The sequence below is a fragment of the Salvia hispanica genome, chromosome 3, assembly GCF_029641045.1.
Source record: "Salvia hispanica isolate PSC_SH4W2 chromosome 3, Shi_PSC_v1, whole genome shotgun sequence".
Classification (NCBI taxonomy): Eukaryota; Viridiplantae; Streptophyta; class Magnoliopsida; order Lamiales; family Lamiaceae; genus Salvia; species Salvia hispanica.
The window spans coordinates 5,927,123-5,946,044 of record NC_142694.1 but is presented as its reverse complement, the minus strand read 5'-3'; the positions used below and the strand labels follow the sequence as shown (position 1 = coordinate 5,946,044).

At 38.6% G+C, this 18,922-nt stretch overlaps 3 protein-coding genes across 4 annotated transcripts; all 3 read right to left on the bottom strand.

Moving 5' to 3' along the window:
* Positions 1-5,348: 5,348 nt before the first annotated feature.
* Positions 5,349-8,344, bottom strand: LOC125209169 (curculin-like (mannose-binding) lectin family protein / PAN domain-containing protein). The gene has a single exon (XM_048108779.2). The coding sequence runs from the start codon at positions 7,935-7,937 to the stop codon at positions 5,541-5,543; it is 2,397 nt and encodes a 798-aa protein (XP_047964736.2). The 5' UTR covers positions 7,938-8,344; the 3' UTR covers positions 5,349-5,540.
* Positions 8,345-12,257: 3,913 nt separating this feature from the next.
* Positions 12,258-15,022, bottom strand: LOC125212524 (IQ domain-containing protein IQM2-like). Its single transcript, XM_048112721.2, has 8 exons — positions 14,881-15,022; positions 14,079-14,557; positions 13,924-13,989; positions 13,740-13,828; positions 13,552-13,642; positions 13,208-13,438; positions 13,027-13,128; positions 12,258-12,931 (listed from the first exon to the last, which is right to left on the bottom strand). The coding sequence occupies exons 2-8, from the start codon at positions 14,520-14,522 to the stop codon at positions 12,470-12,472; spliced, it is 1,485 nt and encodes a 494-aa protein (XP_047968678.1). The 5' UTR covers positions 14,523-14,557; positions 14,881-15,022; the 3' UTR covers positions 12,258-12,469.
* Positions 15,023-16,107: 1,085 nt separating this feature from the next.
* On the bottom strand, positions 16,108-18,692 carry LOC125211255 (transcription initiation factor TFIID subunit 7-like). 2 transcript variants are annotated; one of them, XM_048110983.2, is made up of 7 exons: positions 18,537-18,684; positions 18,128-18,186; positions 17,844-18,025; positions 17,610-17,743; positions 17,400-17,519; positions 17,137-17,206; positions 16,108-16,591 (listed from the first exon to the last, which is right to left on the bottom strand). In XM_048110983.2, the coding sequence occupies exons 3-7, from the start codon at positions 17,956-17,958 to the stop codon at positions 16,428-16,430; spliced, it is 603 nt and encodes a 200-aa protein (XP_047966940.1). In that variant the 5' UTR covers positions 17,959-18,025; positions 18,128-18,186; positions 18,537-18,684; the 3' UTR covers positions 16,108-16,427. The 2 variants fall into 2 exon arrangements, with proteins under 2 accessions (XP_047966940.1, XP_047966939.1); XM_048110982.2 differs by lacking the exon at positions 18,128-18,186 and having other exon boundaries at positions 18,537-18,692.
* Positions 18,693-18,922: the final 230 nt, after the last annotated feature.

Below are 18,922 nucleotides of genomic sequence, written 5' to 3'. Positions count from 1 at the left end.
TTTCATTTTTGTTTCGGGTATATTGTAATGTGTGTTAGGCTGATTTTTTAAAGGGATATTGGTACCTAATATCACGTAAATCTCAAAAAGTTGGGGGTTTTCCCACGAACTTTGAAATTGGCAAATAATATCACGAACTTTACCCCGAGTTTGTTATTTTCCACCAATGAAATTTTTTTGGCTATATTAATAGACCGAAGAACAAATTTGAAGGGTGTGCTTCAAGAAAAACTATTCTCAAAGACTAAAAATCTTGAAACTCTCGAGGTTGTTGTCGAGAAATTACAAGAAAAATGATATTATTTGCCGGAATTTTTTTATTGGTGGGAAATAACAAACTCGGGGTAAAGTTCGTGATATTATTTGTCAATTTAAAAGTTCGCGGGAAAAATCCAACTTTTTGAAAATTCCATAATATTAGATGTCAATATTCCTTTTTCAAATCATGTTGGCTTAAACGTGAATTAATATATGGGCTTTTGGAATTATTTAGGGTGGTAAAATGGGCTCGTAACCATGTAAATGGATCGGCTCATATGAGGCTTCAAGTGGGCTGCCAATTTGGGCCCATTTAGACGCGTTCGGCCCAATACTTGGTTCAAACGTACACTTAAAAATTTCATACTAATATCCCAATTTCCTAATTTAATTATCATCCAAATCACATAAGCACATTAAAATTTATAGTAAAATGAAAAAGAAGTATGCTGGGTTCTACTTTTCACTGTCAACATTCTGATATATCCATATTTAAGTAATGGGTTCATTATTCATGGAATTCTAAGCTAGTTTAATTAATGGCACTGTTAAAAACATCTAAACTTAAATTACACGTCGCCTGACTATATTGTAACTTTATTGCATATATTATTCTATATTTTCGAATAAATTTAAAAATATATTTTTTCTACAGCCAACTATAGTGTGACTATTGTTGCATTATTCCGTAAATATATATGGTACTACATGGTCCCCAATATACAGCAATTGAATTTTAGGTCATATAGTAATAATTGAAGTCTTATGCATAGAAACGATTGGATAAATAAATGTGGTTGATGTGATGAAAGGATGAAGAGGAAGATGACTTAAATGAAGTAAGGAAAATAGACATGAAGGAAAAAGCAAGAAGCCAATTTCAAAAATAAAGTACTCCAGTCAACATCTTCATTAATTCACACATGCCCATTATTGAAAACCTGCAATTAAAGTTAATTAGTTAAATAAAGTAAGATAAATTAACATGAATGAAAAGTATAAAAGCCAATTTGAAAAGAGAAAAATAATCAACATCTTTATTAATTCACACATGCCCATTATTGAAAACCTGCAATTAAATGTTACTCTTAGGAAATAGTCAACATCCTTCATCACCTCATTTATTCCACTCGTTAATTTAACTGCTCATTTTCTTTTCTTTTTTCAAAATAAAAGAGTATATTTTCGGGAAATTTACCGAAAATATAACGTGATTAATTTTTATCACAATGACACTGTCACAATATTGATGTATATATTTTTCAAAAGTATGATTTATTTGCTCAGGCCATTTTTATTGGTCTTTAATACCATATTGTATTACTAATAATTTTAAAACAATCAATTACATTTTCTCTATTGATTTGTCCATCATGAACACATCATCCAATCGGTCTAAATAGAGGCTGCCATCCTCGAGTGTCGACAATTAAGTATTGCAATAAAGGTCTAACGTAACATGACGTAGCATGCGCTTGGGTTCGTTGATCCAACAATAATTTAGCACATATTTTAGCTCATAATTCTTTCCGTTTTCTACTTTTAATGATTTGATATTTTATTCTAAACTACTATTAATAAAATAAAGATAATCTAAGAGCATCCGCAATGGTCGGTAGGCCAGCCATAGGTCAGCCATTCTCTCCTCTGCCACGTTAGCAACACTAAAAAAACCACCTGCCACGTCAGATTTAGGCCAGCCCTGCCAGCCATAGGCCAGCCGCAATAAAAACAATTCAAAATATACTACATTTACGGAATTAAAATTGCGATTAAAATACGGAATTAAATTTAGACACATGTACGGGAAAATTCATTAATTGCATTTAAAAAAGTTACATAGATAAAAAAAAAGTACATGCATAATAAAGAAAAAAAACTATCGTCGTGCAGTCCTCCGTGCCCACAACTCTTCAATTATATCCTTTTGGAGTTGAATATGAGCATTCACTTGGCGCATGCTGGCAAATTCCTAGAGTCGGCCGGCTTCATCGAGGGGTACCCCCTGTCGTACACTAGGGGTGGCCGTTCCGTGGCTTGGACCGGCTTCATCGTCACTGACCCAACTAGTCAGTTGTACGCCTTCGTCTTCGACGATCATGTTGTGCAGGATAATGCAGGCGTACATTATCTTGGAAACGCATCCGACATCCCACAAACGCGTTGGGCCCTTGATTGCCGCCCATCGAGACTGGAGCACACCAAATGCGCGCTCCACGTCCTTGCGCGCCGACTCCTGTCGTTGCGCAAAGTAGGCCTTCTTTTCATCACTTGTTTGTCGGATCGTCTTCACAAAGACCGGCCACCGAGGGTATATCCCATCCGCCAAGTAGTAGCCCATATCATGCCGGTTGCCGTTGGCCACGAATGAGACGGCTGGACCGACGCCCTGGCACTTCTCGTTGAAGAGGGGAGACGAGTTCAGGACGTTGAGGTCGTTGTTCGACCCGGCTATCCCAAAATACGCATGCCAGATCCACAGCCGGTAATCAGCTACGGCCTCGAGGATTATCGTGGGGTTCTTTGACTTGTAGCCGGTCGTGTAGGCCCCCTTCCAGGCAGTCGGACAGTTCTTCCACTCCCAATGCATACAGTCTATGCTGCCTAACATCCCGGGGAACCCATGCTTCTCCCCGTGCATCTGCATCAAATTCTGACAATCTTCGGGAGTAGGGCTTCGAAGGTACTGCTCACCGAAAATGCTGATCACGCCCCCACAGAACTCCTTCAGACATTTCAGGGCTGACGACTCACCGATGTGGAGGTACTCATCCCACATGTCTGCCGCGCCTCCGTAGGCCAACTGCCTGATTGCCGCCGTGCACTTTTGGATAGGGGTGTGGCCGGGTCTGCCAGCCGCATCGTGCCTGAAGCGGAAACACATATATTGACGCTCCAATGCCCTAACGATGCGCATAAACAACTCCCTGCGCATTCTGAAACGCCGCCGGAACATGTTGGCGGGAAACCGCGGGTACTCTGCAAAGTAGTCCTCGTACAGCCGCTGATGTGCAGCTACGTGATCCCGATCAATCACTGCTCGGTGGTGGACAACTCGTGGAGGGCGAGGTATCGCCTGCTGTTCCACCATACGCATGTACCGCTCCATCCCGCGGTTCATGTAGGCCTCCATAGCCTCGTTCATCCTCCGTTCGTACTCCTCAGGATCTCCCACCACTACCGCTACCGCTACCACCCGCGTGATCCATCGCTCGATGATGCTCTTGAACAGAAAGTTAGAGAGAGAGAGAAAACTCGTTAAAACAAGTGGTGCAAATGAAAATGAAACGAAAATCGCGTTTATATATGATTTTAAAAAAAAATCGTAAATCGGCGTTGGCCGATCGCTGGCCGATCGGGCCTCCACAATGGCGGCTAGCCGATCGGCTAGCGTTTCGGCCAGCGACGAGCGATCGGCGAGCCCACGCCGATCCGCTCGCCGATTTTGCGCTGGCCGACTGCAATGGTTCGGCTAGCCGATCGGCCAGCGCGACGAATCGGCTAGCCGGTCGCTAGCCGACCATTGCGGATGCTCTAAACGTTATCTCCACAAAAATGAACTCATCATATTCTTTATTTACATAAGTTTCTTATGATGAGCCCAATCTTGAGTAAAATTATGAAACTAAAGTCCATTCTATAAAATTTTCATGAACCTGGGCCATATATATTAAAGAGTAAAGGTTAAAACTGGTCCTGGTCAAAACTGGTCCTGAACATATGACAATTTTACGATTTTAGTCCTAAACTTTATCTTTTGAATTTTTTGGTCCTGTACATTTCAAATCGGATCAAAATTGGTCCTCCGTTAACAATTTCGTCAAATTTTAACGGTCAACGTTTCTAATCTCAATTTTAACCGATTAAAGCTTTTAATTATGATTTTTTAACTCACTAATTATATCATTAATTATTATTCTAATTTTTTAATCCTAATTTATGTTTTTCAAGATTTGTAGAAGGTGTTAGCTGTGGGGCAGGCGAATCCGGCTGAGGTGGTGGTGCAAGAGGAGGACTTGACGGAGGTGAATTGGGCTGAGGTGGCGGTGCAAGAGAGGACTTGTCGGAGGTGAATTGGGCTGAGGTGGTAGTGATGGTGGAGAAGGAGCAGCGGAGGGGGAGGTGAATTTGGGAGGGAGATGCAGATGCCATATCACTAATCAAATTCTACCATTCCTTCTATGTCATCGGACCACTGCTCCAGCCCATGCGCCTCCACAAAGCTCTGCTTCCCCTTCGCCGCCACAAACACCTTTGCACCACCACCACCACTCACCTCCGCCCCACCTCTATCAATGTTGTTGAGGGAGGGGGAGGCAGATGAGCTCTCCGGTGGCGGCGCTTACAGTTGCGGAGGGGGCGGAGGCGGAGATGGAATTCGAAGGAGATGCAGATGCCGTTCATGATTGATTTGGAATTTCTCTCTCTTTTTTTTTTTAAATAATTAATGATATAATTAGTGACTTAAAAATCATAATTAAAAGCTTTAATCGGTCAAAATTGAGATTAGAAACATTGACCGTTAAAATTTAACGGAATTGTTAACGGACCAATTGTGATCCGATTTGAAATGTACAAGACCAAAAAATTCAAAAGATAAAGTTTAGGACCAAAATCATAAAATGGTAATATGTTCGGGACCAGTTTTGGCCTTTACTCTATATTAAAACAGTGTAGATTCCAACAAAAACTTTTTACTGAAGTTTTTTTAAAAATTATTTTGTTTACTTCTTTTTCTCTTGTTTTCTCCTTCACATTTATTTCTTCCATTTGAAAATTTATGTAGTTTCACTTATGATTAATCACGACAAAGAGCTTTAATTTGATACATGTGCCTAAATAATAAATTAAAAAGTAGCCTAAATAATAAATTAAAAAGTAAGTACAGATTTCTAGAATTTAGAAAGTTTAAACTTAGTCAACTATTTTTGCTTTCATTATTTGAAAAATCTTACATTTCCATGCTTTTATTATTTTCTTTTATTTATTCAAGCGATTTTTTTTGGAAGTATAATAAGGTAATTTGAATCATGAAATTATTTATGTTCTTTTGAAGTATCACGTCATATAATAAAATACTACATCATGAATTTAATAGTACTAACATTTTTCTACCATTGTAATATTTTATAAATACAGTTTTACACAGCAAAAAAACCAGACACATTCCAATCTGGTAAAGTCCAACAACACCCTAACTAAAAAAAAGCACCATCCCTTAGAATAAAAATGAAGAGGTTTGGAGCTCAGCAACAACCAGTTAGCAATGTCACTCTACTTCACTACAACTCCTCCACCTCTATCTCTTCCACACCCTCCCTCTCACGCCCCTGACGGCCCAAACGGGACGGGGGCCGGTCCACCGACAGTGTCCCCTCGAGCACCTTCACCACCTCCCCAATCGAAGGCCTCAGAAACGGCTGCTGCTGCATACACCAGAACGAGATTCTCGCGATCCTCTCCATTGCCTCCACGTCGTCGTCTCGCCCCAGCTCCTCAACTATCCTGTCGACGCTCTCTCCCGCGACGTCTCTCTTGCAAGTGACGATCTGCAGGAGCATCTCCCCGAGCATGTACATGTCGCGCTCCGATGGGGACTCGGACGACGAGGGGTGAGGCGAGAGGAACTCCTCGAGCCCGAAATCAGTCAGCTTAGGGTTCATGTTCTCGTCGAGCAGCACGTTCTCAAGCTTCAGGTTTCCGTGGGTTATGCATTTCTGGCACTCCGAGTGTAAGTAGGCGAGCCCCCTCGCCACGCCTAGGGCAATGTCGGGTTTCTTGTGGCGCCAAACGCGCTGCTTCTGGTCCTCTGTGGACCCGAACAGCCACTTCTCTAACGAGCCGTTTGGGACGTACTCGTAGATCAGACACTTGTTTCCTGGCTCGAAGCAGAACCCTTTCACGGAGACGAGGTTCCTGTGGTGCGTGCCACTCAACGTGGTGACCTTGACACGGAACTCCTTCTCCGAGACAACGACGTCTCTCAAGATTTTGGCAACTATGGGAGTCTTGTTTGGGAGCACACCTCTGAAAACTGAGGTTCCAATCTGATTACCAAAGTTGTTTGTCAATTCCTTGACTTCCTCAAAAGATAATCTGATCAGCACACTGTAATGTGGATTCATCTGAGCATCTTTGCCAAAAGGAATCCTCGTCCGAACCTTTAGCTTTCGCCTCCGGTAGAGAATCCCGAAAACTAGGACTTGAAAGCTCAATATCACCAAGACAGTGAGCAGAACCACCACTGCAATAGCCCCGGCTAGCCACCTACCGTCCCCTCCCCTGGCCTCAGGGCTGCCCGGCTCAGTGCTTCTGTGGCGTCTCGCGTTCTGAGTTGGAACAGCGAGGGGGACTGAGCACACTTTCAAGAAAGACACAGCATGGATGTAAGCAGTCTTATATCCACTGATAAACATCGTCTGTTTTATGGTGCACCGGCCCGAGCCATCATTCATCGAGGTTGCAGCAATGCAGGTGGAGTCATTCACGCAGCGCTCTCTGCATGCTGCCTCACTCAACGACATCTCAAGATCGTGTGATGGATAGAGGCCGTAGAGAACCGTCTGTTTCAACACCAAAATGCTCGTATTCATCCTGCAATTTCCCAAGTCAGCCATTCTCTTGCACCCAGCACCACCAGCAACCGACGCACCAATGCTAGATTCTAAGGAATCTGAGGACAAACAGTCACACACGGGTGATGAGGAGTTATACCCACAAACACTATAAGAACCACACGAGCCAAACACGGAGCACTGGTCCTTAACCGCTTGCCAAACTGCTCTCCATCCACGACCATCACCACCCCATGAGTACATCCTCAAGTTCCCATCTCTGTCAATCCTAAGGTGTCTGAACCTCGTGGAGTTGTCACCAAGATCTTCGGGGGCAACGGACCAGACAACCTTGCCACGATCATCATATAACCCCAGAATGCCACTAGAGTCGAACCTAGCTTCCTTAGAGCCAATGGGTGTCTTCCAATAGGTCACATTGTGCTCCCACACAAGTGCAAGCTCTCCACCCTTCCTAATCACCAAATTGTAGTAACTGGAGATCAATCTTGTTGGAAGGGCCCTAAGGCTTTGAGGGAAACGAATGGATTGGCCCGGGAGCAACGTGTTTGTGGGGCTACCAAAGCTCTCCCAAACAATCTCATCTTTGCTACTCAAGAGTACTAGGTTTCCACTGTCCAAAAGACTAGCTTTTTCCACACCTAAATTGGAGGTATTGCTACTCCACAGAGTGACTCTACTTGAATTATTGATCAAAACCAGCCTCCCATCCATGGAAAACCTAAATGTGGAATTTGCAGGAACCCTAATTCCACTACCAACAGTCCAAACAGGCAAATTTGCAGCTTTATCACCCAGATTATACATAATCCCAACCATATATTCATCACCACCATCACCATCTACCTCCAAGAAACCAAATGCAAAAGCCCCATTTTCAGACACCCAAATCTTATCCCTATCAGAAGCATTAACCTCAAAACCAATAGGCACAGAAGCAACAGTAGAAGCCTCACAAAACACACCACAAAATACAGAGCAGAAAAACAGTAGCACAACAGGCACACAACTGCACCTAGTCAAACAACACATTCTAAGATTCTTACCATCAGATTTCTTGGCACATACCCCAGGAAGCAGCTGTCTGAGCCAAGAAAAAACCATTTCAGCTGCAAGAAATGCAGATTGAAGAAACCCCTCTCCACAGTTTTACAAAGGAGTTTGAAATCTGAGGTGGATATGATGAAAAGGATAAAAAGGGGGTGAGTATATTTTCTAGCAGAGGCCTTTTCATGAGAAAAAGTAACAGGGAAAGGCAGGAAAATGAAAAAAAGATTGAATCTTGAGAGGTGCAAGATTTGTAATAATGGGGGAGGAGAAAGAAAACAAGATTCACAAAACTTTTATGTGAGAGAACCAAGATTCTCGTAGGCTGAGTTTGCTCCCACTAAAACATACCAATGTCTACTTTTTATGTGATCTTTTTAAATTTCTTGGATTGAACACTGCTTCAGCATGCTTTGACACGAGCAGTCATCTCTCTTAATTAAATATTGCTCTATCCATGTGAATTTCAAAGCCTTTGATTTGCCTACCTAATCAAGCTGTAGAAATCCACAATTTTTTTTATTTAATTCCTTTTAATTTGTTTCATGACAGAGAAATCCACCATTAGTCTGAATGGTCCCTCTCAAGCCATTTGACCACCAAAAAGGGTTAAATAAATATTTAGTATAAATAACTAATTAGTTTTAAGTTTTAACACTATTTGAAAGTCTTGAAATTCAGAAAAGTGTAATAGGCCAAATTAGGCAATACATGACATGGGTAGATAGTAAAGATCACTCAATCAATCTCTAAATATAATCAAAATGAAAAACAATAATCTCAGCATATGTGGTCACACGCAAAGAGAGGACCACAGCATTTGAGAACATACAAAGAACATTTAAATCATAGGACCCCATTCACTAAATCTGGTAAAAATTGGGAGGTAGTAATAAATTGGCCATGAATTTAATCACCAGAAAGCATAGCCACAAATAATAATCACTCACTACATTGGTATTCTTGCTTCACCCAATAAAGATTGCATTTTTATCTATATAAAATTTGTTTAAGACATGGGTGACTTTACCACTTGGAACTGGGTCTTAAATTTTTAAAAGAAATGCATTTTGAACATGAAATGCTTTTGCACTTAATCAAATACAGGGCCCATTGCAGTAAGGGACAATAATTCTTCAGTAATGCACTTGAGAAATGTCAAGAATTTGAAATGTGTTAGGGTAAAAGGTCTGGGGTAATAACAGAATATTGAAGAGGATCCAATGTAGTAACTAAATTATTATTCTTTTTAACAAAGGGGATTATTTATTTATTTATTTATTTTGATTAGGGAAGGAGTGGTTCGTGGGGAACAGGCTCCACTTTTTAGATTTTAGGAGAATTTTGAGGTTTTGTTTGTTTGCCTTTGGACAACTCCTATCACACTGCCTTTTTTTCTGGCTACCACTTTCTTCCATAACTCATATACATATATTCATATAATTTACATATAGTCCTTATATTTTTACTTATAAAGTTAATGGTCATAGAATAGGGCCAAGTCTATTTGACTTGGTTGACAAATAACGACATCTTAGTTGGTAAAACGGTTTTTCTTTAATTTGGAGTTTCGACTTACGACAATGTACGTGTGTAAATGGAAAATTACTATCGATCATCTTTTAGAGAAAGTTTTAGTTGATTTCATTGTTTTATTTTAATAGCAAGGAAGCTCTTGAATTATTTACCAATACTTAATCTTGGTTTGGTTGAATTGAGGGGAAAATGGCTTTCTTTTTCACCCTCACTTGAGGGGTTTACTGCTTAAATTGCACCCTTCAAAATGCAGGAAAAAAAAAGTATAAGCATTTTAAGGAATAAAGAAACTGAGAACAAATATGTAGAAATGGGCTTGGGCCAATCAAATAATTGTGGGGTTTCAATTATTAGATAACTCTGTATAGCTTCAATATAAATTCAATATATTTGATTCATTTGAAGCCACAAATTGTGTTAGGCCATTTTTTGTGGGGTGAATTATTTACAAAAATTAGAAAGTGTTAATAAAATTAGTTACAATTTACTGGGGTCTTTTTTGGCAGTAGCCTAGTAATAATTATTATGCACCCTATGGGAATAATATTTTCAAATTGTCATCATTAATGCTATATAATTACTTACCACAATTCTCTTGTGTCCAATCTACACCACATTCTCAAGCAAAATCGATAAGGTGTTGAAACAATTGCATTTGGTAAAGTGATTTTCTTTACTAGCTATCAATTTTCTTGAATGGCTGTGAATTAACTAGTAGCTTTTTAAAATTTAATTTGGTGAATTGGAAAATTGATTTTGTTTATTAATGGCCTGTCAACTGCCATAACTCTTTTTGTTTTTTGCTTTGACATGCATGCATATCCATAATCTTTTTGTCTAGAGAAAGTCTATTTATATTCCATATATGAACTCCATTTCCCTTCACAGATTTGTCCTCACAAACCTACGAATCATTGTGCTGCTTTAATTCACATCAAACTAATTGTCGCTTAACCTTAACCAAAAGGATGATGCAGATTCATGAATATACAAAAGAAAACATGATTCACATGGCCATTCCTTTAGAGAGATATAGCATATGAATATAAAGAGTAAATGGAAACTATACTCAAGAAAATGGATGAATGATTGGGATGTAATGCAATCATATAAAAAAAAAAAGGCATGGAGCAATCATGCAATTTTTTTAATACGTTCCAAGTAAAACAAGCCTTTCTAATGTTAATAAAAAAAATAAAAAAATGCAGGGTTGTTCGTGAAAAACCCTTAGCAATAATCATGAGAACTAGACATTCATGAACTAAAATTATTACGTAGAATACGTTATGATTGCAGATCTTGATGGGATATAGTAGTCTATATTCGATTTTGTGTCTGTACTTGCTACTGTCCTTGTATTTGGATTTAAGTGACAATACAACCTGGCATTTTTCTAACATTAATTAACTTTTGTATTAATTAAAATATATTAGTAGTAGCTAGTAGTTATCACAATTTTTCTTAAGATAAATTACATGTTATATCATAAACTATTGTTAATCACAAAATAATACGCACTCCATAAAGACCATTTAATTAATACCAACAAAAAATACCCCGCGTGTATTTTATTGTGATTATCAATGTTATTTCAAAGTTTGGGATATTTTTGTTAAACGACCAAGCATGTAATCAAGCTATACATTAATTATAGTTTTTCCCTTTAAAAAATTTATAAAAATGTGGTGCGATTTAATTATAGTTTAAAATACTCACAGCCATAAATTTTGGGCATTTTTCTTGCCTTAGCATTTGGTAACAAACTAAGTAGCTATTTTTGTATAGTATTATTATTTTATGTTTATATCTGTATTTTTGCACGTCTTATGTTTGGATTATCATCGCATCACAGCTCATGTAGAACTTCTACAGACTGTGCATCTTGATGTAAACAATGATAGTAATAACATTTTAAGTGAATACTGTTTTCCTTCATAAAGTGAATTTCTTAAAGTAATTAATTAGTTTGGTATGAGAATCTTGATGGATAAACCTGCATTAATTCTTGCTCCTCATTTCCCTTGATTCAAACAAAAAATTGACCAGCTAATCAATATTTATTTCTTTCAATTTTTCGGAAAAAAAAAAGAATTTATTTTTTCTATGACTCACCTTGTTTTAGTATTTATACAAAGAGTGTGTATGTGTGCACCAGATTGACTTGGTCTTTTGCTTTCCATTTTAGAAGCCTCTCTATTAATTGAACATGCCACACACTCCCAAATTTGTGACTGTAAGTCCTGAAACAAAACAATTGTTTAATGCATACTACTACAGTACTATTATTTGATGCAATAATTTTCTTGAAGTGATTGAGATCATCCATGGTTTGGACCCCTTCTTCAACCGGTATATCAACTTCTTAATTTTAACTACTAGTACTTCCAAAGCGTGTGTTTTCCGTATTATACTTTTTATTATTAAACTCTTTATAATATTGTGGCAAGAAACGCACCACTTTCTTGAAAATTTGTGAGATTATACTAGGACATTGTCTACAAATTATATGAACGATTAAAAAATGACAGAAACTTGTACATCTAATCCACTCAACATTTGTCAAACACGAAGCTAGAGTTGACTTTGAATAAAAAAAAAACTAAAGCAAAAGGAGTCAACTTAACACAAACTGCTGGAAATTTGGTGGTAGTAGTTATCCCTAGAGCTTGTTCAAATTTATGATGAACGGCCGATTTGGAAGCCGGTCCCACAAGTCCGTCATAAATATACACATGACATGTACTAACGGAATAAACCTCGACATTGGTCTCAAAATTATAGTCATACTAACCACATGATGCCTTAAAATTTTGCAACGGATAGAGGTAGAATGGGATGCAATTGGAGAAAGAATCACATTTTCCTTTGATCATATATTAGTTACATTGTCAAAATATATATACTACATATATACAACCTACATCCTTGTTCTAGTGTTTCTATACTATATTTGAAGAACAAAAATTATGTACATGATTAACCAAAATTGTGAAAAAATAAATAAATCATGGCTTAAATCAAAGAATCAACACTAATGCACTATCCTTCTATAACTAGCAAAGTGAATGCAGTGGTGAAGACTGTGTTTTTGAATGAGCACTAGTCCTGCAAGAGAGAATGCAGTCTGCTCGCTGCGATTCAGATGGAAACGGGGAGTCTGAACTCAGGCGTTTGATGCTTCGTGGAGAGAGCTTTACGTCTTCCAAGGCGCGTTCTTGGAGGCGCCAAGGGTAGTCTCTCACGCAGCCAATCCGAGGGCCTGCCCCGGTGCTCCAGTTCCAAGATAGCTGCTTTCCCAGTTGGAAAGACTTGCTCTCCTCTTCGGTTGGAGATTCATCAGAGCTTGATCTTTGGTTTTCAGTCATCAGCTTCTCGAACAAGCTGTCCTTGCAAGGTATCTCGAGGGCACTGAAGCCTTGACCGGTGGTGCTTTCTTCTGCATACTGAGGTTTATGTGATGATGTTGATGAAGATGCATTGTATAGGCTGTCTTCTTGTTCATCGGTGGAGTCAAGCTGCAAGCAGTGAGGCGAACGTATTGTTAGAAACACGAATCTTGATTAGTTCGCGACATCAAACAGACATGAAAGGGGTTGGTAGTTCTTCATACCTTGACATCACTGAGATCAACATTGTTCTCCCTGAGAAATGATATGAAGTTTTGGAAATTTTCTGGTGTTGGTTTGTAATGACCACTGTGAGGCCACACTGCCTGTTGAAAATTTCAGTAAATTAATTAGTTTAATGTCATAAGTCACATTCATAAAACACATAATTGTGAATTAGTGTACCTTCAAGACTCCGTTTTTGGCCACTATCCTCCCTGCAGCAAGTGTAGCACCGCCAGCCAAGAAACTCGAGTGTTGGAATGTTCCCTTCCTTTTCTTCCCAACATACAATGTCCTCGACGTGCTGAGGACAAAAATCCACTTACAAACCCTGGTGGTGTTGAGGGGCTCCCCCGTCTGCTTGTACAAGAGCCTCCCACCCTCAATCACAACTTCATACGCCTTCCGTTCCATCTATCATGCCAAAAACACAGCGAAATTTAGAACGCAAATCCTCTCAAAGACTAAATTTGGTTATGTACTGCTTATTGCAGAAATCTGAAGTGATCAAGGACTAATAGACATACCATGCCAAGATACTTGATGCACTGCTGATGAAGCTTCGAACGAGGGCACTTCTCGACAAGATTTATGTCTTTCCCTTCTCCTATATCTAGCCTACATAATTTCAAGTAACTAGTTAGTACAGTAAGATATATAAATCACATCTTCTTGGGAGCAAGATAAACATATGTAAAAGTTCAAAGATGCTCACCAATAAAAGAAGGGCTCTCTGCTTTGTGAATTCAGCCATTTAACATAATAGATATGGAGATTGTGGCCATAACGGTGCCGTGGATCAATCTGTTTGAAACCAAATTCAATCAAAATCAGTATAACCTCCCAATCAAATCAAGAATTACTAAAACAAAAGTTCAAAAAGTGGTGGATTTATTTACAGCTTCAAGCCAATGCTGCAAAGCAAGTTTCTGAGCTTTTCCATTCTTGGACAGCCCCTTTCCAACCTGCAGATTAGGCCAAATATGAACATTGTTAGGCACTTAATCAGAGCCATGTTTGTAATCAGTGTGTCACAATTCAACTCGAATTATACCTTTGCAGCCCTCGTTCGAGCCCTTGACCAACGCGAGATGGCAGTCTCGCGCCTGTCTATATCGAAGAAGGAAACGGAGCTATGCTTGAGCTCTGCAAAGTCTAGCAGCTTCCACCATCTCTGCTCAATGAGAACTGCACAATCAGCTAACTTTCTCCTGGTTCTGAAACTCTTGTAAACCTTCTGCAACTTTATAGCTGCCTCGTGTTTCGGAGAATGTGGGATTCTCCCCATCGATGATCCAGCCATAGGGCTCACCATATTATCATCTTCATCAAACATACATTTGCAGTCATCACACTCAACTTGTATGTGTTGGAGACTGATGGACTCAATACTAGGCTTATTAATCTTGTCATTGTTAATAAGATTTGCAGTGATGGATTGGAAAGAGTTGGCTAAGTCACAGTTAACCGTGGGAGGGATGGAACGACATACATCCATGCAATTCCAAAACAGCCAACAACACTTGCTTTCTTCTGCAAATGAATGAAAACAGAAACAAGGTTTATTTGTTTGGAATTTTGGATTGGTATAGGTTATGCTGCATTACACCAGAAATAAACAAGTTGGAAACAATTTGCAGGAGAGCAATAATCACTATTCACACACACATTTCAGACATAGACATAGTAGAGCCTAAAGCATCTAACTGCAGAGATTCAAAAAAAAAATACCTTTACACACCACCAATCAAGCAAAAAAGTTCAAGAAACGCAATGAAATGGGACACAATCCATGTGAAACAATCAAATATCAAAGCCCATGTGGAGAAAGAGATGAAAAGGCGGAATCTTTATACCTCAATGCAAGAGGATTGTTGGCAAGGAGCAATCTTGGGGGAAAGAGAGAGATTTGAGAGGTAGTTGTGACTAGGCGTAAATTCTTTGAATGAAATGTTACTGTAGCCCTTTCTTGGTTTGATATTTGCATATTTATGTAAGCTTATAAAGTTATATAGGAAGCGAGTTTGACACAGAGGCTGCGGTGGCTTGTGTGTGTGTGTGTGTGTGTGTGTGTGTGTGTGTGTGTGTGTGTGTGTGTGTGTGTGTGTGTGTGTGTGTGTGTGTGTGTGTGTGTGTGTGTGTGTGTGTGTGTGTGTGTGTGTGTGTGTGTGTGTGTGTGTGTGAGAGAGAGAGAGAGAGAGAGAGAGAGAGAGAGAGAGGCACGTGGAAATAAGGAAAGGATTTCCTAGTATACTCTATTATTACAAAGATTTCCAATAATTTAAAATCGTAGTATTTGTTTTATTTTGATATTCGTGAGAATATGAAAAAATATTTTATTACAAATATGGAGTTAATTGATTGAGACATATTTCAAAGTTCAAACTAATTTCCAGTTCAACCTTAGTGAAAAATTAATCGATCCATCAAAAGAGTAATGCGACCCTTTTCTTGATTTAGTTAAGTAAATAAACCAATAATAATCTCTATAACTTACTCCACAAGGATCTTGATTAGAAAATGTGGATGATAACTAAGTCTGCAATTTAACTTGGGGACCAATTATATTGACTTGGTTAGGTAATGATGCATTTGCTTTTAATAAATGGCTAGGGGATATGCATGTAAAATTTGGATAACAAATTTAAATTCAGAATAAATTTCAAAGAAAAGTATTAGGAAATTTCCATCAACTTTTCGCGAAGGTGTCCGTCGAATTGACTTAAAAATAGATTATCACAAAGGTGAGAAAAGAAACGAGTGCGATTTCGATGAATTTGTGTCCCAATTCAGATAATAGTACATGAAATAAAATTCTTGATTAAATTGAACGAGTAACTAATTATTAGTTTCTGTTTCTCTATATTATCGTTGGAGAAAATTAGGAAATCTACGCGAGATTAATGAGATATTCACTATTTTTAGTTATTATTAATGTAATTTTACATATGATTGTTTCAGATGTTGACTTGAACGGGTGACGGGGGAGGGTGCTGGGTGGGGCAGGCGGTGCAGGCCCGAGTGTGCCACTCTAACCCGAGACCTTTAACCTCAACCTCAGGAATTAACTACTCACTTCACAATAGGATAAAAAACAAATTGCACGACCACTTCAGTTACATAAGAGTAAAATAAACATTCTCAATTTCTCATCAAAAAAAACAAGATTGTCAGGTGACAGACTACCTGAAACTGTCAGAAACAGCGAAATAAATCTCCACAAAGTAACTTAGACATACACAATGAAGCACTGATTAGAACCTTGTGTTGGAGGAGTCGGCACAGAAGTTGGAGACCAAGATTCTGCATAGGAGACATAGCTGACACAATTTATCCCTTCACCAATTCAATATAGGTCAATGGCATATTCTCCATTCATGTATCCAGACTTTCAGGCTTTGGCTCACATCGAATCATCAGTCTCATCAGTATCACTCCCATCAGGCTCCCCACCAGCCGTTCCTGCTTCAGGCGCATCAGGCTTTGCTAAAGGTGCAGATGCCACTTTCTTACTCGCATTGCGAGCAGCTTCATCACCATATTCCCCGGGCTCAACCATTTCAACACGTACCACTCAGTCAAGGAATATTCACAACACACCATGTAGTAACCACTAACCATCAACATATAGCAATGGAAAAACTTTGTTCACAATTACTGACATGGAGTATGCAGTTCAACACAAATCAGAGAAGACAGGAGGAAAATGGAAGATGAGAACTGGAATTAAAACTTAAAGAAGAACAATCCTTCGAAGAGGCCTATGGTTGAAACTGTCCTAAAATTATTTATTTCTTAAAGAGATAATGGAGATCTCTAACTTGACTTGATCTCCATCATAAACCCTTCAAGGCTGGTTGATATTAATTACCAATAAAGTTTTGTATTATAGTGATGGTAGCAGAACCATAGATGAAAAAGATCTTATAGAGAAGTTCAAATCTACTGAAGCTAAATGACCAAGACTGTTGTTGTATATTCTTTCACAATATATCTACATCTGCTAAATTATTGTCACTAACTTCTACAGAACAGCTATAGTTGCTACTGGCAGAAAAGGATAGTGCATATATGTATGAAAATTGCAAAGAGTTAGCAAGATAAAAGGATATCAATATTCTCAGCTGTTCCACCAGCCATGATGTTCTGCAAATCTCTCTCTACACGACGGACAACCTCAGGCTGAAAGAAGACATGGCATGATCAGTTTGTTCCTTCAGAAAGTATCAGCTTCACAAATTTATCAAATAAAATCACGCATAGGCTGATTAGCATAGACAAGTTACTTATGATGTAGAGGCTAGTAACATAATGTGTTTCCTGTTTAAGGGGGTAGCAAAGAAATAGAATTAACGATTCAAGTAGCTTATTATACGTTTAAATCTGGCTCGCGACGAAATCTCCGTCTGCGAGCATCCCTCATGGGTGGAGTGAGTCCATGTCTATACTCAACTGCCTCCGGGACACCATCACTCTCCTCTCTCACCATTATCATCTGCACTACCCCAAAAAGTTAGCAAGGCATACGGCACCTAAAACAGCTATCTTGAACAATTCAAACACTTAGTTTCTACAAACAGCCTACTTGACCGATGTCTGCAGTTTTAATCAAAACGTTGTCATCGTAAGTCTTGTAAGACTCTACAACAGAGGGAAGATCCAAGAGGGATGAAGAGAAGTGGTCATTGCCTATAACAAAGGTACCGGTCCTTCCATCCTCTGCAGTAAAAATAACATGGCCAGAAAAACTTGTTGGAAACTAAGCAGTCACCAAACTAACTTGATAAAAGGTTCAAAAATAGAAATCTGTATATTATACCAGAAAACACCATATCCAAGTTCTTATCCTCAGAAGAAGCAGATGAATCATTTAAGAGCCGCTCAATTCTTTCGGCTACAGCTGGTGGCACTCGCAGTATAAACTGCTCTTCCATATCCTTTAACTTACTTGTTTCTCAAAAATTCCCAAACAATACTTCCAATTCAGAGAAATCCCAACATCTGAGAATAGCAACATAAAGAAACATATAAATCTGCCTGCACTTTTTACCTATCTCCAATATTAGGCAAAAACGTCTTCCCATATAACCAGCATAAAACGACCTCAAGTATTCGGCTTTAGTCATCAGGAACAACATTTGGGCAATGATTCGCATTTTTGCCTAATTCGAAAATCCAATTTTTAATAATGAATCCAAAACTAACCAAATCATCCAAAAATCCAAACAATTTATAATCAAATGCAAATTAACCAACATAAAACCCCAATTGCGTAGAGCTATCTCTATGAACAAGATAAGACTCAATTATTTCAATTGTTAAAGACGCACAAACAAGCCATCTGCATATCTGATCGAAATTATAAACGAAAGAACAAACAAATAGACTAACGAATAGGGCAAAAAGATGAAAACTACTTCATATCATCATTGTCTATATTAATGCCGTAAATGATAATAGCTTCGAATCCCACATAAAATGAATAAATAAATTGAAAGAAGTTTTGGAAAACCTGTGAAATTGAAATGAACACGGTGTTTGCTGTCAAGGTTAAAGCTAGCACGGCTGAAGCTACGTCGGAAAATATGACCGCCGGCGGTGGAAGGTGGCGCCCGATTTGAAGACGACGGCAGCAAGCGTGAGTGTGGGATTAGAAATTGTGAATTACAATTGAAATAATGTGTTATTTAAATATTAAAATAATATCGATATATTAAATTCGAATTTTAAGATTTACTGCATACCACTTCGAATCAATTCGAGATTTTTTAAAAAAAAACTCACATTGACAAAAATTTCTAAAAACAAAAGTAAACCTTTTATTTTAGTTTGATTATAAATCAAATATTTTGTTCAGCTGATAAGTTAAATTATTTTGTGAAGAATTAATAAATTTTC